This window comes from Oncorhynchus kisutch, linkage group LG11 (assembly GCF_002021735.2).
Source record: "Oncorhynchus kisutch isolate 150728-3 linkage group LG11, Okis_V2, whole genome shotgun sequence".
In the NCBI taxonomy this organism is placed as follows: Eukaryota; Metazoa; Chordata; class Actinopteri; order Salmoniformes; family Salmonidae; genus Oncorhynchus; species Oncorhynchus kisutch.
This window is the reverse complement of record NC_034184.2, coordinates 60832597-60847930: the sequence shown is the minus strand read 5'-3', so window position 1 is coordinate 60847930 and position 15334 is coordinate 60832597. Positions and strand designations below refer to the sequence as shown.

At 40.7% G+C, this 15334-nt stretch overlaps 2 protein-coding genes across 11 annotated transcripts in view; both read left to right on the top strand.

Moving 5' to 3' along the window:
• Positions 1-10644, top strand: part of myom1b (myomesin 1b) — a 37100-nt gene extending 26456 nt beyond the window's left edge. For 5 of the 7 annotated variants that reach the window (XM_031835997.1, XM_031836000.1, XM_031835999.1 and 2 more), the window contains 10 exons: positions 1071-1158; positions 1245-1283; positions 1680-1785; positions 1981-2144; positions 2282-2318; positions 4350-4372; positions 4521-4576; positions 4889-5104; positions 7735-7885; positions 8485-10644. In XM_031835997.1, the coding sequence (XP_031691857.1) occupies positions 1071-1158; positions 1245-1283; positions 1680-1785; positions 1981-2144; positions 2282-2318; positions 4350-4372; positions 4521-4576; positions 4889-5104; positions 7735-7885; positions 8485-8735 (1131 nt within the window). In that variant the 3' untranslated portion in view covers positions 8736-10644. Of the gene's footprint in view, positions 1-1070; positions 1159-1244; positions 1284-1679; positions 1786-1980; positions 2145-2281; positions 2319-4349; positions 4373-4520; positions 4577-4888; positions 6109-7734; positions 7886-8484 lie in introns of those variants that run through there. The other 2 variants (XM_031835998.1, XM_031836002.1) reach the window with 2 other exon arrangements.
• Positions 10645-10709: 65 nt separating this feature from the next.
• The window catches only part of LOC109899482 (phosphatidate phosphatase LPIN2), a 43541-nt gene continuing 38916 nt past the window's right edge, over positions 10710-15334 (top strand). The window contains exon 1 of one of the 4 annotated variants that reach the window (XM_020494760.2): positions 10710-10873. Coding sequence is in view for 1 of the 4 variants with exons in the window: in XM_031836005.1 (XP_031691865.1) it covers positions 13814-13903 (90 nt within the window). In the remaining 3 variants the exon portion in view is untranslated. Of the gene's footprint in view, positions 10874-10914; positions 10934-13736; positions 13904-15334 lie in introns of those variants that run through there. The other 3 variants (XM_031836006.1, XM_031836008.1, XM_031836005.1) reach the window with 3 other exon arrangements.

Here is a 15334-nt window from a genome sequence, read left to right as displayed (position 1 = left end):
TGGAGAAAGTTGAGCATAAGTCGGTCTTGAAGGGTTTGCGATGCGACCATGTGAAAAGTTTTTTGTTCTTACTCTGATCGTAAATGACTGTCTTAATATCGCTTTCTTAATTATATTAATCACAATTTCTCTGTCTTTTCCAGTTACAGCATCTAACCGATCCTTACTTAAATTTGTATGAAACCTCTTAAATTCTAACCCCCACCATTTATTATTTCTTACTAAATTACAGCATATTTCGACACGATTCAACATTTTACCTCTAACACACCATGTCTCGACCATTGTTCTCTGTATTAAAGGTAGACTGACGTAGATGCAGAAAGGAAACGGCATAGTGGGTCAATTTCCTTAACAACTAAGAGCTGTGAAGCGCGAGGCTCAACTTCTCTGCTGTTTTGGTGCCTGGGCTACCACACTGTAAACAGAGTGAAGTGAACCCGTGCACATGCGCAGATATTGAGTGTGACTGTGTGAGAGTGAGGCCTTGCATCTCGCTCATCTCAATATCTGCGGTGCTGCTCGCGGCAACATCATTTCGCCGAGTCTACCCCTTTTAATGTGTTTTATAAAATCTGTTTCATGTCTTTTACAGTATAACATGTCCTTTTGTAAATCACCTGTTTTCCACCCTACATCTGTCTACCTAGTCTTCAGCCAAACACACCACTCATCTCCGTGTGTAGTCCAACGTGCGTGTCATCAAAAGTGGCACAGTGTGTGCACGTGTGACACGCATCGTGCCTTAGCGGTGCAGTATGTAAACATGTCACATGTGTCCTATTACAGCGTGATGCTCCTCCTGCAGCTGTAGCGACAGACCTAGACAATTCCCTCGAGGACCTTATCTGGAGAATGCTAAAAGTTGGGATCAGCGTGATCTTTTTGTCATCTTAAGTGATCATCTTCTTGGTTTTGCTGTTTTGAGAATGCTTTTTTGCTTCTGTGTCAAATAAATGTGTGTCCTGCAGCACCCATAGCAGGGGAGAAAAGCTTGCCTTTTCGCTTGAGAGTTGAATTTTCTCCATTTACAAAATGATGTGTGTCTCAAACCTAGCCTTCTCTTATAGATCTCAAAGAAGGATGCCGGTGTCTATGAGATAGTTCTGAAGGATGACAGAGGGCAGGACACATCCACGTTGAATCTGACAGAACAAGGTGACTAACTCCTCAAAGCCATACCTCATTGTGTGTGCAGTAAAGCGTCAACAAGGCCTCATCATATTTACATTTCTGTCCTCCAGGTTTCAGGGACTTGATGAATGAAGTGTTCAGTAATATTGGTGAGTACATGTGTCTCTCTGCAGTGGTAAACCCATTAACTAAAGTTGAACTTGTGTTCAAAACATCCGTAAAGTCTTCCTCTGTAAAGTTGCTCTGTGTAACATGACACTCTGTAACGGCTCTAACGTTGTACTGTATAACATCTCTGTAACGTTGTACTGTATAACATCTCTGTAACGTTGTACTGTATAACATCTCTGTAACGTTGTACTGTATAACATCTCTGTAACGTTGCACTGTATAACATCTCTGTAACGTTGCACTGTATAACATCTCTGTAATGTTGCACTGTGTAACATCTCTGTAACGTTGCACTGTGTAACATCTCTGTGACGTTACACTGTGGAACATGTCTGTGACGTTGCACTGTGGAACATCTCTGTAACGTTCCCTAGCCAACTCCTCCACTGCACTGAAGATCCAGAGCACAGACGAGGGCATCAGACTCTACTCCTTTGTCAGTTACTACAACGAGGCGCTCCAGGTCACCTGGCACCACAAGTGTGTAGTCTCCTTACATGTGTGTGTGTGAAAATGTTTGTGCTCACGTGTGTGCGTGCCTGAGTGTGCGCGTGTGTGTTCGTGCGTGCGTGTGTGTTTGCATGTACATTCAACTGTCAGGTGTGTGTCGCCTGTGAGATGCAGCCTATATGTGTGTGTGTGTGTGTGTCAATCAGCTGTTTTTCTCTCTGATAGGGATTCAGCGATAGCCTTCACAGACCGCATTAAGAGTGGTGTGGTGGGAGAGCAGCTGTGGCTACAGATCACAGAGCCCACAGAGAAAGACAAGGGCAAATACGCCATCGAGTTCCATGATGGAAAGGACGGTCTGAAGAGGACTGTAGAGCTGTCTGGCCAGGGTGAGGCTACGGCTAAGTTCCAAATGGCACCCTATTTCCTATATAGTGCACTCATTTTGACATCTATATGGAATTAAGAGGCTCCTGTTCCTTCACCAATGCTTTGATAGGTATATTCACCTCCTCTTTTCTTGCAGCATTTGATGACGCATATGCAGAATTCCAGAGGCTCAAGTAAGTTAGCTCGTATTAGTAGATATTCATACACCCTTTTTCCCCCCATTGTATTAGCCAGCTCTTCTACATGTTGTGGATGCGGCATGCCATTAAGTACCCAGCAAACCCGGAACATTCCCAGGACATGAGCTAACATTCCCATGAAGTTCTAGTTAGGGTTTGAGCGAACATTGGGATGAAAACGTCCCACAAACATTCAAAGAATGTTTTTGATCACCAAATATTATTTCGAAGGAAATGTTTGACGTGAAATATCCTTGTAATGCTCTCCTTACAGTCACTAAAATGTTGTGCATAGCATGTGTAAAAACTACCACATAATGTTCTCATTAGGTGTGTGTGATAACACAATGTAATAACACAACGTTCCAGTAATGTTCTTGGAAACATACCGCCGCAACACAATGAGGGCGCAATAGAAGTGGTTCTGAGCAAACATTACAGGAACGATCTGCTAATGTTGATGGATATGTTATTTAGAACACCCATAATAACAAGCAGAGAATATCTCTACAACGGTCTCATAAGGCTATTCTGTGACAAGCCATGGGTTCCAAAAACATTCCCTGAACATACTTCGGCAATTATGTCTGGACTCAATTGAATAGGTTCTGAAAAAACCTCACAGAAACATTCCTAAACATCCCAAATAACATTCAGGGAACGTTCCCACGAGACTTTCATAAAGTTATAGTGTGATGTGATAGCATGATTGTTACGATAACGTTCCCTTCACAAACGTCAGCAATTATATCTGGATTTAATACAAGTGGTTCTTAGAGAACTGGAATGTTCTAGAGTGCCTTTTGATATTTTAAGTAGAAATTGTGCATTAGTATTGAATTTTAAAGCCTTTTATATTAAATGAAGTGCCTTTTTAATATAGACCACATGAGAAAAAACAAGAAACCCGCACACGGCTCCTGCTAGTATCACTGCTCTTCATTAAGCTTTTTACGTAGCGGCCTCAAGGCCTTAGTCAGAGCTTTTGTGAGTGTTTATAATTTTCACCCTTATGTAGACATTGCTCTATCCACATCTGTTCAATGCATCGAATGGGGTTGTAAAATAAGCAAGTGTTACCAAATATAACAATGTGTGTACATAAAATGCATTAAACAAGTCGGTAAAACCACAGTGAGGATAAGTAAGTTTTCATAAATCATTGGGCACAGTGCAATTCAAAAACGTCAGTGTAAATCTAATCCAGGCTGTATCACAACCCAACGTGATTGGGAGTCCCAAAGGGCGGCACACAATTGGCCCAATTAGGCCGTCGTTGTAAATAAGATTGTTTTCTTAACTGACTTGCCTAGTTAAATAAAGATTTAAGAAAAAAGAAAAAAGAATCTGAAGTGATGCGCATTAATTCATGTTCACATTTACAATTTAACATGCATGGGCATTTCATCATTAAGACCTTTGGGGAATAATGTCTGGTGACTTTCTCAATGCCACAAAATCTAAAGGTAGAAATGTCATGAAATGTCATATAGACCACATGGAAAATTCAATAAATTATATATTTTTTATATGAATAAAGACTTGCTGAAGTGCCAAAGGGAATGCTGGGTAAAACCTAAATAGGATATTTCAGAAACCTTTTAAAGAATACATAAAGATGTGTATGAGAATTCTTGCAACATCTATGCACATTCACACATTTGCCCCCCCCCCCCCCTTTTGGGGGTAATGTTCTAACACCATTCCCACAACTACAGGAAATGTTCTGGGAACATTCTCAGAACCAGTTTTGGTTTGCTGGGTACTCTGCATCAATCCTTCCTTTCATGTGATTGCTATCTTTGGTGTTCCTCTCTGTCTGCCAAGCCACTCTCTCTGTGCATGTATGTTTATATAGCAGTCTCTGACAGGCTTTGACAGGCTTTGAGTAAGGGCATAGGGAAGTGGGCAGACAGATGAAGCCTTTACGTAGACACACTTCCTGGCTCCAGTCCAAACACATTCTCTGGATGTGTTTCTCTTATCTTTTTTCTTCCATTCTGTTCTGTCTCTTCCATTTTTCAGAGCGGCCGCTATTGCAGAGAGAAGTAAGTACACACACACGCACACACACACACACACACACACACACGTTAATAGATGGGGATGAGAGGGCTGCTCTCAGTATTGTAGTGGGTACTGATATTTTTAAACTGATCTGAGGTCAGTGGTCTAATTTGGTGCTCATTGTTACAGATCGTGCTCGTGTGGCAGGAGGCCTGCCTGATGTCGTCACCATACAGGAGTTAAAGGTAACCATGTCTGGATGGATCTGTATCTGTCTGTTTGTATATGTACTGTATGTCCATGGTCCCATACTGGCCTGGGACTCAGGTATTGCAGACTTGATCGTGTATGACACTACTACTGCTGCATCTGAAATGGTATCCCTAGTATTCCCTATTTAGTGCACTACTTTTAATCAGAGCTATGGTCAAAAGTCATACACTATAGAAGGAAAGGCTCTGGTCAAAAGTAGTATGCTATGTAGGGAATAGGGTGCCAAGTATAGGGTGCCATTTCGGACACACCTTATTATGTGTGATCTTGTCTCTCTCCATCAGGCCCTGAACCTGACCTGTAACATTTCGGGCGAACCCCTGCCTGAGGTCGTCTGGCTGAAGAACGAGAGGGAGATTGTGTCTGATGGCCACTACGTTATGAAGCTCGAGGCGGGCAAGTACGCCAGCTTCACCATCACCACGGTGAACACGGCAGACTCGGGCAAGTACAGCATCCTGGTGAAGAACAAGTACGGCACAGAGAGCGCCGACTTCACCGTAAGTGTCTTCAGCCCCGACAGCAAGAAATAAGGGAGAAAGAAAGAAGGCCGGCAAGAAATAAGGGAGACCTCAATCTTTGCGTAAATATTATGTATAAAAATACATAGAAAAAGACAAAGAAAAAAGATGGAAGGGATACAGAGTCCTGAGCATTGGTTTGAGATGGTTTTTATGGTGGTCTATACAGTATTTAACTCTAGTTTGAAAAGGTGTATTGTTTTACTCTGAGCATGAAATGCCCAAAGGTTTAGAGAAAAATCTGAGAAGAACTGTTTCAGCATTTTATCTTATAGAATTACAAAAAACATAAACACAATACTTTAGGTCCAATCATCCTTTATTTTGACACTACGATGATTATAGTTATACATTTATAAAATTCCCCCATGTATTACAATATGTTGCTATATTTTACTAAGTATTGACACACTAAAAAGGCATGTAAAGACAAATTTTGTGTTTAATTCAAAGGAATTTACTGCAACAGACTTAAAAGTAAAAGGTTAGCCATCTAGTATAGTCTAAAAAGGACTGTGATGCTGAAAACCTTGTTAGCTTACTCAAAGGTTATTACTGTATGTGCCATGCCACGGAGAAAGGAAGATTTTTTTCTGTAATGTGGAATTTGAACAGATCCTGTGTTTTTTCATTCACAATCATTGTTTACTGAATATGATGTCACCACATATGCCACTCAGTAGTGTTATTACATCACTCCTTCTGCCGCTATGTTGTGATTATGGCATCCCTTTCTCTGATTTATGACATCACTTCCCCTATCACTTAGTAGTGATTATGACGCCCCTTCATCTGTCACTCAGTAATGATTATGACATCACTTCCTGTCACTCAGTAATGATTATGACATCACTTCCTCTGCCACTATGTAATGATTATGACATCACTTCCTCTGTCTCTCAGTAATGATTATGACATCACTTCCTCTTTCCCATGTCTCATGAGAAGGACTAATAAAATGGAGCATGTATTCCCTCACCACCTCCTCTGTTGTCTCACTGTGTATTGTTCCCTCTGTACAGTACCCCACTCTTCATTCTCCATTCTCTTCCTCCACTCTTCCCTCCCTGCTTCAGTCGCCTGTTCACCATTCTCTCCTAGTCACTTGTCTGATATTGTCTGATGGTCATCTTGTCTCCGAAAGACATTGAAGGCATCTATCACCAATGAGCAACGCAATCCCTCAGTCTGAACATACACAAGCACATCTCCCCTTACACAAGGGAGTCAAAATCAACTCCTTGACGACGCGCACACTTGCTGATTTTTTTGTTGTTGTTGCGTTACCTATTAATAAGTGGTTGATTTAGACCTGGGTCTGTGGCCCTTGGGGATTTGAGCTTGACAACCCTGCTGCTTTGTACCATATGCGGGGTCTCTCAATACACTAAACCAACTGCACTCTGTCCACACACACTTCCACTGAGCATCCTTCCTCCCATCACATTTCTCTGTACTGTGTGTTTGTAAGCACAAATCACCCTCAGACATCCACCATGTTTTTGTTCATTAGATGTTTTCTCATCAAGGATTCACCACTAGTAGGACATTAAATTACCTGCGTCCCAAATAGCAGCCTATTCCCTATATAGTTCACTATTTTTAACCAGTGCTCTATGGGCCCTGGTCAAAAGTAGTGCAATAAATAGGGAACAGGGTCCCATTTGGGAAGCAGAAATAATCTACTGCTACATACGGTCAATGATGTGACGTAACAGTGCACCAAGCCCTCATGATAAAGGAAAGGAACATCTTATCAGCAACTCACACACACGTGAGCTTGTTATTGGTGCTGAATGGGAAAAGTCTTAGTCATATATTTAGCATGTGTGCCAGTCTGGGACACCATTTTTAGATTCGCTGACTGGAAAAGATGAACATTAGACCCATGCAATGTGATCGCAATGACATTAAAACAAACAATGGGTTAAGCCACCAGAATATAATGAGAGTAGCCTGTCACATAACTCAAGCATGTGGAGAGACCAGGAATTGGGTTAGCCAGTGGTCTGAAACAAGAATATCAGGGCCTGTATTCATAGTGTATGAGTATCAGTTCCCAATCATTCATATTCATTATAGTCTAAGAGGCTAAACTGATCTGAGATGCTTTATGAATACAGGCCCAGGTTCCAATCACCTACAGAATCTCAAGTGTTGTATTATTTTTTTTGCGGGAGGCTATTCCATGTGGTAAAACATGCTGCTCTCTGTTTCCAGACACACTAAACCGCAAAGCATTAATACAAAAAAATTGTCCATGCACAAGTAAACATGATCAATAGCTTATTACACCAGCAGTAATACCATGTGATCCTGGAACAAAATGTGTTGTTGACATGTTTTTTGCAGCCCTCTTCTCAGAAGACGTTTTAGTGACGTTTAATTTGTTGGCCTATAAATCACATTAGGAAAGCTTTGCAGTCTGGTAAGTAATCTCAAATGTCAACAATGTCTTTGAAGTAGAGACCATTTTTTTTTAAGATGGCTTGATGAAATTAAACTTTTTAGTCACAGGACTAGTTTTAAAAGTAGCTAGGGAAATTCTGTGTGCAAAGTATGTGTGTGTGAGCGTGCGGGTAAACCCTAAAACCTTTTCCATTTGCCAGTTGGTTGTAACAGAAGGCAAAGGGGACTTGGGAGTGACCTCCTATTTGACTGATGCTGATGGGAACGTGATCATTGGGTGTAAAAGCAGACCTACCACCCCAACAGAGAGGAGGAAGTCAGTCACTGGGAAGAAAATGCAGAAGAGAAAGGGTGAGGGGACAGCTGTCCACAATAATGTGTGAAAGAAAATACTTAGCACAAGAATATTTTAATGTGAACAAATACAAATATTCGGCTACACCTTTAATCAGGCCACACTTCTCAACGAAAGAAAGAAACTTACTGCCAAGTTAAAACAGTGTACAGAGTAATTATCTAATCCCACAACCCAGATCTGGCATAACAGTCTGTCACAAGAGACTGGGGCTTATCTCACTTCAATGTGTCAGTTATTCACCTTCAGAAGGAGTGGATAGCATTATCATGTTTATCCGTTTTGAGTCAAAAGTGTAAGCACTATCACAACAAGTCATGTTTGAGGTTAGGGGAAAAAATCTAGTTAGGTTGATTTCTTCACCACCAAAACTAGGGAAGTTGTTTTGGATGGACTTTTTGGTGATGGGAAGGTGGGAAGGGCAGTCTTGTGATTGAGTAAGTGGTTAAACATAAGTAATGTCCTTCCTCTGGAAGAAGTTTTGCGAATTTCTTCACGTGTGTGTGTGTGTGTGTGTGTGTGTGTGTGTGTGTGTGTGTGTGTGTGTGTGTGTGTGTGTGCGTGCGTGCGTGCGTGTGTGTGTGTGTGTCCTTAGATTCCGTAATCCTCCAGAAGCCACCAGAGGAAAAGGAGGGGAAGAAGATGGAGGACAAAACTGATGCTTTGCCAAAAACCACAGACAAGAAAAAGGCTGCCCCTGCTGTTGCAAGCAGGGTCGGCAAGCAGGAGACCCTGCAGCAGCCCATAACTACAGCAGATGAGGCGAAGCCAGATGATGTCCCCACATCTGAGAAACCGGCAGAGAAACCACAGATTAACAAGGGCAAAAACGATCAAGATGAGTGATGATCAGAAAGCTGGTTACATAAGTGAAATAGTTATTTTGGAGTTTGATGTGGTTTACACGTCTTGCATGACTGATGTGTGTCTTTCAGCATCACTGAAACAACACTGGAATAACTGTTTTCCTCCCAAACATTGTAATTCACTCATCATTTTCTTTAAAGGCCCAGTGCTGTCAAAATGTCCACGAATGAAACTAACACTCAAAAAACTGGATCTGTGTAATTTCCTGATAGTTTCTGTGAGAAAACACAATCTACACAGGACTTTCTAATCAGCAGCTTTGAATGAGCAGGCATTTCGGCTTTCCATTGTGACATCCACATGCTGTGAATTTAATAGAGCAGTAACAAAGAGAATTCCAAATCTCCCTGCCAATAACAGCTAGTTTTCCGTTTTCCCCTCCCCCTCAGACCACCCCCAAGCAGTCCTAGCGAAATTCTTGCTTGAGAAATATACTGAACAAAAATATAAACGCAACATGTAGAGTGTTGGTCCCATGTTTCATGAGCTGAAAAAAAGATCCCAGTAATTTTACATATGCACAAAAATCATATTTCTATCAAATGTTGTGCACAAATTTGTTTACATCCCTGTTAGTGAGCATTTCTCCTCCGCCACAATAATCCATCCACTTGACAGGTGTGGCATATCAAGAAGCTGATTAAACAGGGGACAATAACAGGCCACTCTAAAATGCCACAGATGTTTCAAGTTTTGAGAGAGCAATCAATTGACATGCTGACTGCAGGAATGTCCACCAGAGCTGTTGACAGAGAATTTAATGTTAATTTGTCTACCATAAGAAACCTCCAATGTCGTTTTAGAGCATTTGGACAGCTGATGAAACTGAGGAGTATTTCTGTCTGTAATAAAGCCCTTTTGTGGGAAAAACCTGTTTTCGTTGGCTAGGCCTGGCTCCCCAGTGGGTGGGCCTGGCTCCCCTGCCCAGTCATGTGAAATCCATAGATTAGGGCCTAATTCATTCATTTCAATTGCATATGAACTGTAAATCACTAAAATTGTTGAAATTGTTTAATGTAGAGTTGATATTTTTGTTCAGTATAGTTTCTTTGCTAAATGGAAATATTTTACAGTTAAGTACTTAATTGTACCCAGAAATGATTTGATATTGATATAAAAACGGCTGCATTGGGTCTTTAAGAGCAGGGACGATTAGAATACAGAGTGAGGGATGTCATTTTGTATTACAATGTATAATTCAAACATGTAGGCTGCGCTATTAACTTGTAGCTCAAAGGAAGGCCCACAAAAAAGGCCTAATTTGCATAGTCTTCAAATCTTTAACCTTTGGTGGTGTTATTACTTGCATTTTTTTTGCCTTCAAGATTGATTATAATGCAGTAATAGGCCACTTTAAGACACCTGAGATTGGGAATGATATATGTAAAACAGGAGTATGTGTATTGAGGGATACACAACTGACAGACTTTTAAACAAACATTAGTTTCTCATGCACAGCCCTTATATAAATCAAAGACACCAAAGGAATTATATGGGTCTATACGCAAGAGAGGAAGTGAATGACAAACGAAACGTGAATACCTGAAGTTAACCAGAGCAGAGTAAAATCACAGCAAGGTCAAATATTAGAACATGTCACTCAGTTCACCCAATTAGCTTGGAGGCAACATCCAAATGGAACAGAGAATTGGACCACCAAATAAAATGTTCCTAATTTTATTTTTTAACATTTAAATTAATATCACTTGACGAATGGAAGCTTGTAATTCATACACGATTATCGAGGAGATTGCATGGGCCACTTCTCTTCACTGGTATAATTGTTGGAAATAGCGCATTTCTCTGCATCGTGTTATGTTTGGTGGCCTGTAGGCCTGCACAATACGGTGTGATAACAATTAAAAATAATACAAGGTTACATTGTAAAAACGCGTCTGTGTGTAATTTAATTTCTCAAATTGAAACGTTGTACGGGTAAAATGCCAGTAGATGGAAAGTGTTACATTGTGTGATATCACGTGAAAGCACGGTTTGCGTGGTCAGATGGTTAGATCACAGCGCCGCGAGACGAGCCAACTACGTCGAGGCTCGAGTGGAGGTGAACTGCCACTGTGAGAAATAACTGACACCGGCTGCCAAATGACCGTCTGCAAACGGTATGTAATTTCAAATACCTAGGCTACTCTCGTCGATAAAATGCAGTTCTCTGCGAAACGGTAGGTTGAAACAGTAGGTTTTTCATTGACCTTCAGTGCGAATCTCACGTTTTGACTGGGCTAGCTACATGTAACGTTAGCTTAGGCGACACAGTAACGTTGTCGGGTTTAGCCTTACCTAACGTAGCAGACGTACAATAAACTGTTACTGTACGACGCTAGCTCTAGTTAGTATAAATAACGTTTAAAAAAAAAAGACTTATGATGAGCAGCTTCGCTCATCAAGCTCTAAATTGTAGGGGGATTAAATATACATACATATATTTATACATATAACGCTCTTTGGGTTAGGATTGCCTTGTTTGTCTGACGTTATGGATGCCAAGAGTGGCTAGGGTGGCAATGGATTATAGCATACTTTCAGTAAATGTTTATAGCCACAGCTACAATATCACACAGTCTTACTCATAAAGCTTAGTAGACATACAATGTTGCTAGCTTTTACTTAAGAAATGTTTGTCTTGAATGACAATTTGGCATTGAAGACAAACCCATTGAAATGTAACTTAACCCTTGAATTGAAGAATACGCGCTCTAACATCTAGGCTACTTGCAGCCAAATGTCATGTCATGTGGGGTACATTTGGTCTATAGTCTATTGTTTACTTTTTTGTTGGTGACCCACAGTGGTCGACAAAGTACTAAATTGTCATACTTGAGTAAAAGTAAAGATACCTTAACATCAAATTACACAAGTAAAAGTGAAAGTCACCCAGTAAAATACTACTTTAGTAAAAGTGTAATGTACTTAAGTATTAAATGTAAAGGTATAAACCATTTCAAATTCCTTATATTAAGCAAATCATACAGCACAATGAAAATTTTAATTTGTATTGACGGATAGACGGGCTCAGACATCATTTACAAACAAAGGGAATGGAAGGGGGATACCTAGTCAGTTGTACAACTGAATGCCTTCAACTGAAATGTGTCTTCCGCGTTTAACCCAACCACTCTGAATCAGAGAGGTGCGGGGTGCTGCCTTAATGCATTTGTGTCCAGGTCAGAGGCAGTAGGGATGACCAAGGATGTTGTCTTGATAAGTGTGTGAATTGGACCATTTTCCTGTCAAAATGTAAAAGTACATTTGGGTGTCAGAGAAAATGTGTGGAGTAAAAAGTACATTATTTTCTTTAGGAATGTAGTGAAGTAAAAGCAAAAGTTGTCAAAAATATAAATAGTAAAGTAAAGTACAGATACCCCCCAAAACTACTTAAGTAGTACTTGAAAGTATTTTTTACTTAAGTACTTTACACCACTGGTGACCCACTATTTGATGTTGTGCACATGTTGACTTTAAAATGACTTAATCCCAGCTCATGGCATGTTTTGCCATAGAATTGGCTCCTGAACTGAACACACAATCTTTGCAAAGCACATTGCTAGGCACTTTGATGTGGAGCAGTACATAAATGTCAAGAAAAGCCAGATATACACTGTAATCTTGTAAATAAGATTACTGCTAGCCAAGGTGCTCTCTAACCATCTTAGTGGCCAATGAGTCAAGGATGATAACAGGTCTTCTACAGCAACGCCTGTTGATAAGGCAGAGCAAACTTGTCTTTACCCTCAGTGTCTAACTGTAACTGAATATTATATGCTGTATGTGTCTGGATGTAAGAGAACAATATTATTAATGTGTTAATTACACTATTAGGTGCAAAACACCATAAATGACCAATAGAGTGCAGTAGAAGGAGCTTATTGTTGTTGACAGCAACAGACTCCTAAGCAGTGCAGTAAGCAAGTACTGATCCACAAATAAGGATACAGTCCCATGGGTGCAATAACAAAAATACCTCCACATGCAAGTGACACATTCAAAATGAAAACAAAACCATATCTGGTGTCTGTATGTGCCATTCTAAAGTTCACATTAACTGAGCTCGGCAAGGCAATGTAGTGGTTTCCTTTTGTGGGTGCATGAAAAAGTTAGTCAGTTTCGTCAGCAAACTTGATTTGATGTGTGCTTTACTGAAATTCTACTTACTGTAACTTGCTCATACTTCTTACTGCATTATTAGATCACAAACCCAATAGGCTATACGTTTCCATGTAGGCCTAGATATGTACAGTCAGTTTAATAGTTGTGTGCTAAACCAGCCAGTCTAAATTAGGCAATGTGAGTGTAGTCGGTTACAGGCAGGTCTCTGACCTAGACCGAATGGATGTGTAGCCAGCGGAATCCTCCAGAGTTCTAACATGGCTGACATGTCATCTGTACTTCTTTGGAAATGTCTGCTTTGTCCATGAAAAGAGTTTGCCACTGCAGCTTTGATTCAAACAGGCCATGGCAGGGCAAACTACACATCATGGGGCATATTTTACGTTAATTACCAACCTGATTTAACTGAAAACAGAGAATCATTTATTTTTATCTTAACCACAAGTTATGTAGAAAATAACATCCAATGACATTTAGACCTAGCATCCTTTGCTTGTTTTTCTGAATTGTACTGTTTTTCCATGTTGCTAAAGGGTGTAATTTAATTTAGTATGACCTTACACATAAGTCTGATGAATTTCTTCAAAGACTCTTGTTTCATACAATTTAGGTCTCCTAAAGGTTGTTTAGTCTTCGCACATTTTGACATTTTGCTTTCTAGTGCCTGCTTTGAGCTCAGCATGGTGGGTCAAAGCCCTCAAATGGGTATGTAAGCGTTTTAAGGCTCAGGTCTGGGGTAAATTTCCTTCATAGGGTTTGTGTTGGCTTAGAGGGGAGCAAAGGCCACAGGGGCTCTGGACCGGTGCATGGCACAGGCTGGGTGGAGGGTGGCAGAGTCGGGAGGAGAGGGGCAGAGTGAGTAGAGACCGCCTGGGTTCAGAGTACAGTGCTATCCCCGCTGAGGTGAACAGGCCTTGGGCCCCGGGGAGAGAGCAATGGACCTCTCAGTATGGTGCCCTAATCCAAAAGACTCAGTGGAGAACCAGGACTCACATCTCCAGGACACAAAGTCCTCCTGGACTCTGGTGAGTTGGGATTCCCTCATTAGTCTGCAACTAGAGAGTACGTTGTGGTGCATATTTTTTGAATGAGTTTACTTATACAGTACTTTATCAGAAATGTTTGTTTTTGTAGTTTATCAGATGGATGGATTATATTTTAAAAAATTTAAAAATGTGAGCAACATCAGGTTTCTCATATTTAATTTGTTTTTTCTTCAGAGTCACATAATGTTGTGACCTATTGGTAGTAACTGTTTCTTTCCACAAGTGATGTGGAAATGTGCTTCTGTTGGAGATTTACTTTGGGTTCAAAGTCCAGGGCACTGGTATGCAGCTCAATAAGTTCATAAGAAGTTGTCCATGTAAGGTGCTTAAATAATGTTGGGTCGTTCCACCAATTCGGTGCCTTTTGAGTGTAACTTTTTCCAATTTTTTGAAAGATTTTACCTAATTTTAACATTCTGTCATAAAAAGCACATGTTCAACTTTTTTAAAAAATAAAAAAGTTTTCCCATCTCAAGAGGTTAAATATAAAATGACAATAGTAAGTTCCTATTAAGTGCCCAAAAAGGTAACAGGGATAACCGTAACAGGGGTGACCACAACAGGGATGACCGCAACAGGGATGACCGCAACAGGGGTGACGGCAACAGGGGTGACGGCAACAGGGGTGACGGCAACAGGGGTGACGGCAACAGGGTTGACGATTTCTTCTTAAATCAGCCACAGATCCCCTTGTGACAGGAGGAATGGAAGCTTGTTGTGTGCAACAGGGAGTGTTGTATCCACTCTTTTCATTTAGCAGCGGTAGCCCACCGCTGCTAAATTGTTGCCACCCATGCAAAAAATATTTATTTCTGCCGAGACATGCTTTTAAATGGATAGTCGTTGGCTCAATGACTGGAAGTCTATGGGAACAGCTAGCATGTCATTGCGCTTACGCTAGTAGCAATGCATCCCTCCCCCCTCACTCTTCCCTTGCCGGCACTGAAAAAAAAAAATCCTAGGAGAAACACTGCACATACAAAGATTTAATTTTGGAGACATACCTTGGCAATGACCTCAACTGTGTGTGTGTTAGTGGTGTACAGATCAGCTGTTTGTTCATCCGTACCAACCCGCAATTGCTAATAACCTATCCACAACTGCCCGACTATGTGATAAAGTGAAAATCTGAGGCTCCTGACTCTAAGCAGCTAATATAGAAAATAGATGTACTGTGTGCTACAATCAGAGACAGCAGAAATATTTTTGGGCCAGGGGGTGCAGGATTTTTTTGGTAGGCTATTTGTTAGTCAACTTGACTATAATTAGATACATGCAGCTTCTCTTCTGTTATTATACTCTATATTGGCCTAGAAGACTGGAAAACCCCTTGCTCACCAAAATAATATCATAAATTGGTCAAATTAATGCTTCAATCTAGTTGACATCAGTAAAGTTTTCATCTCTGCT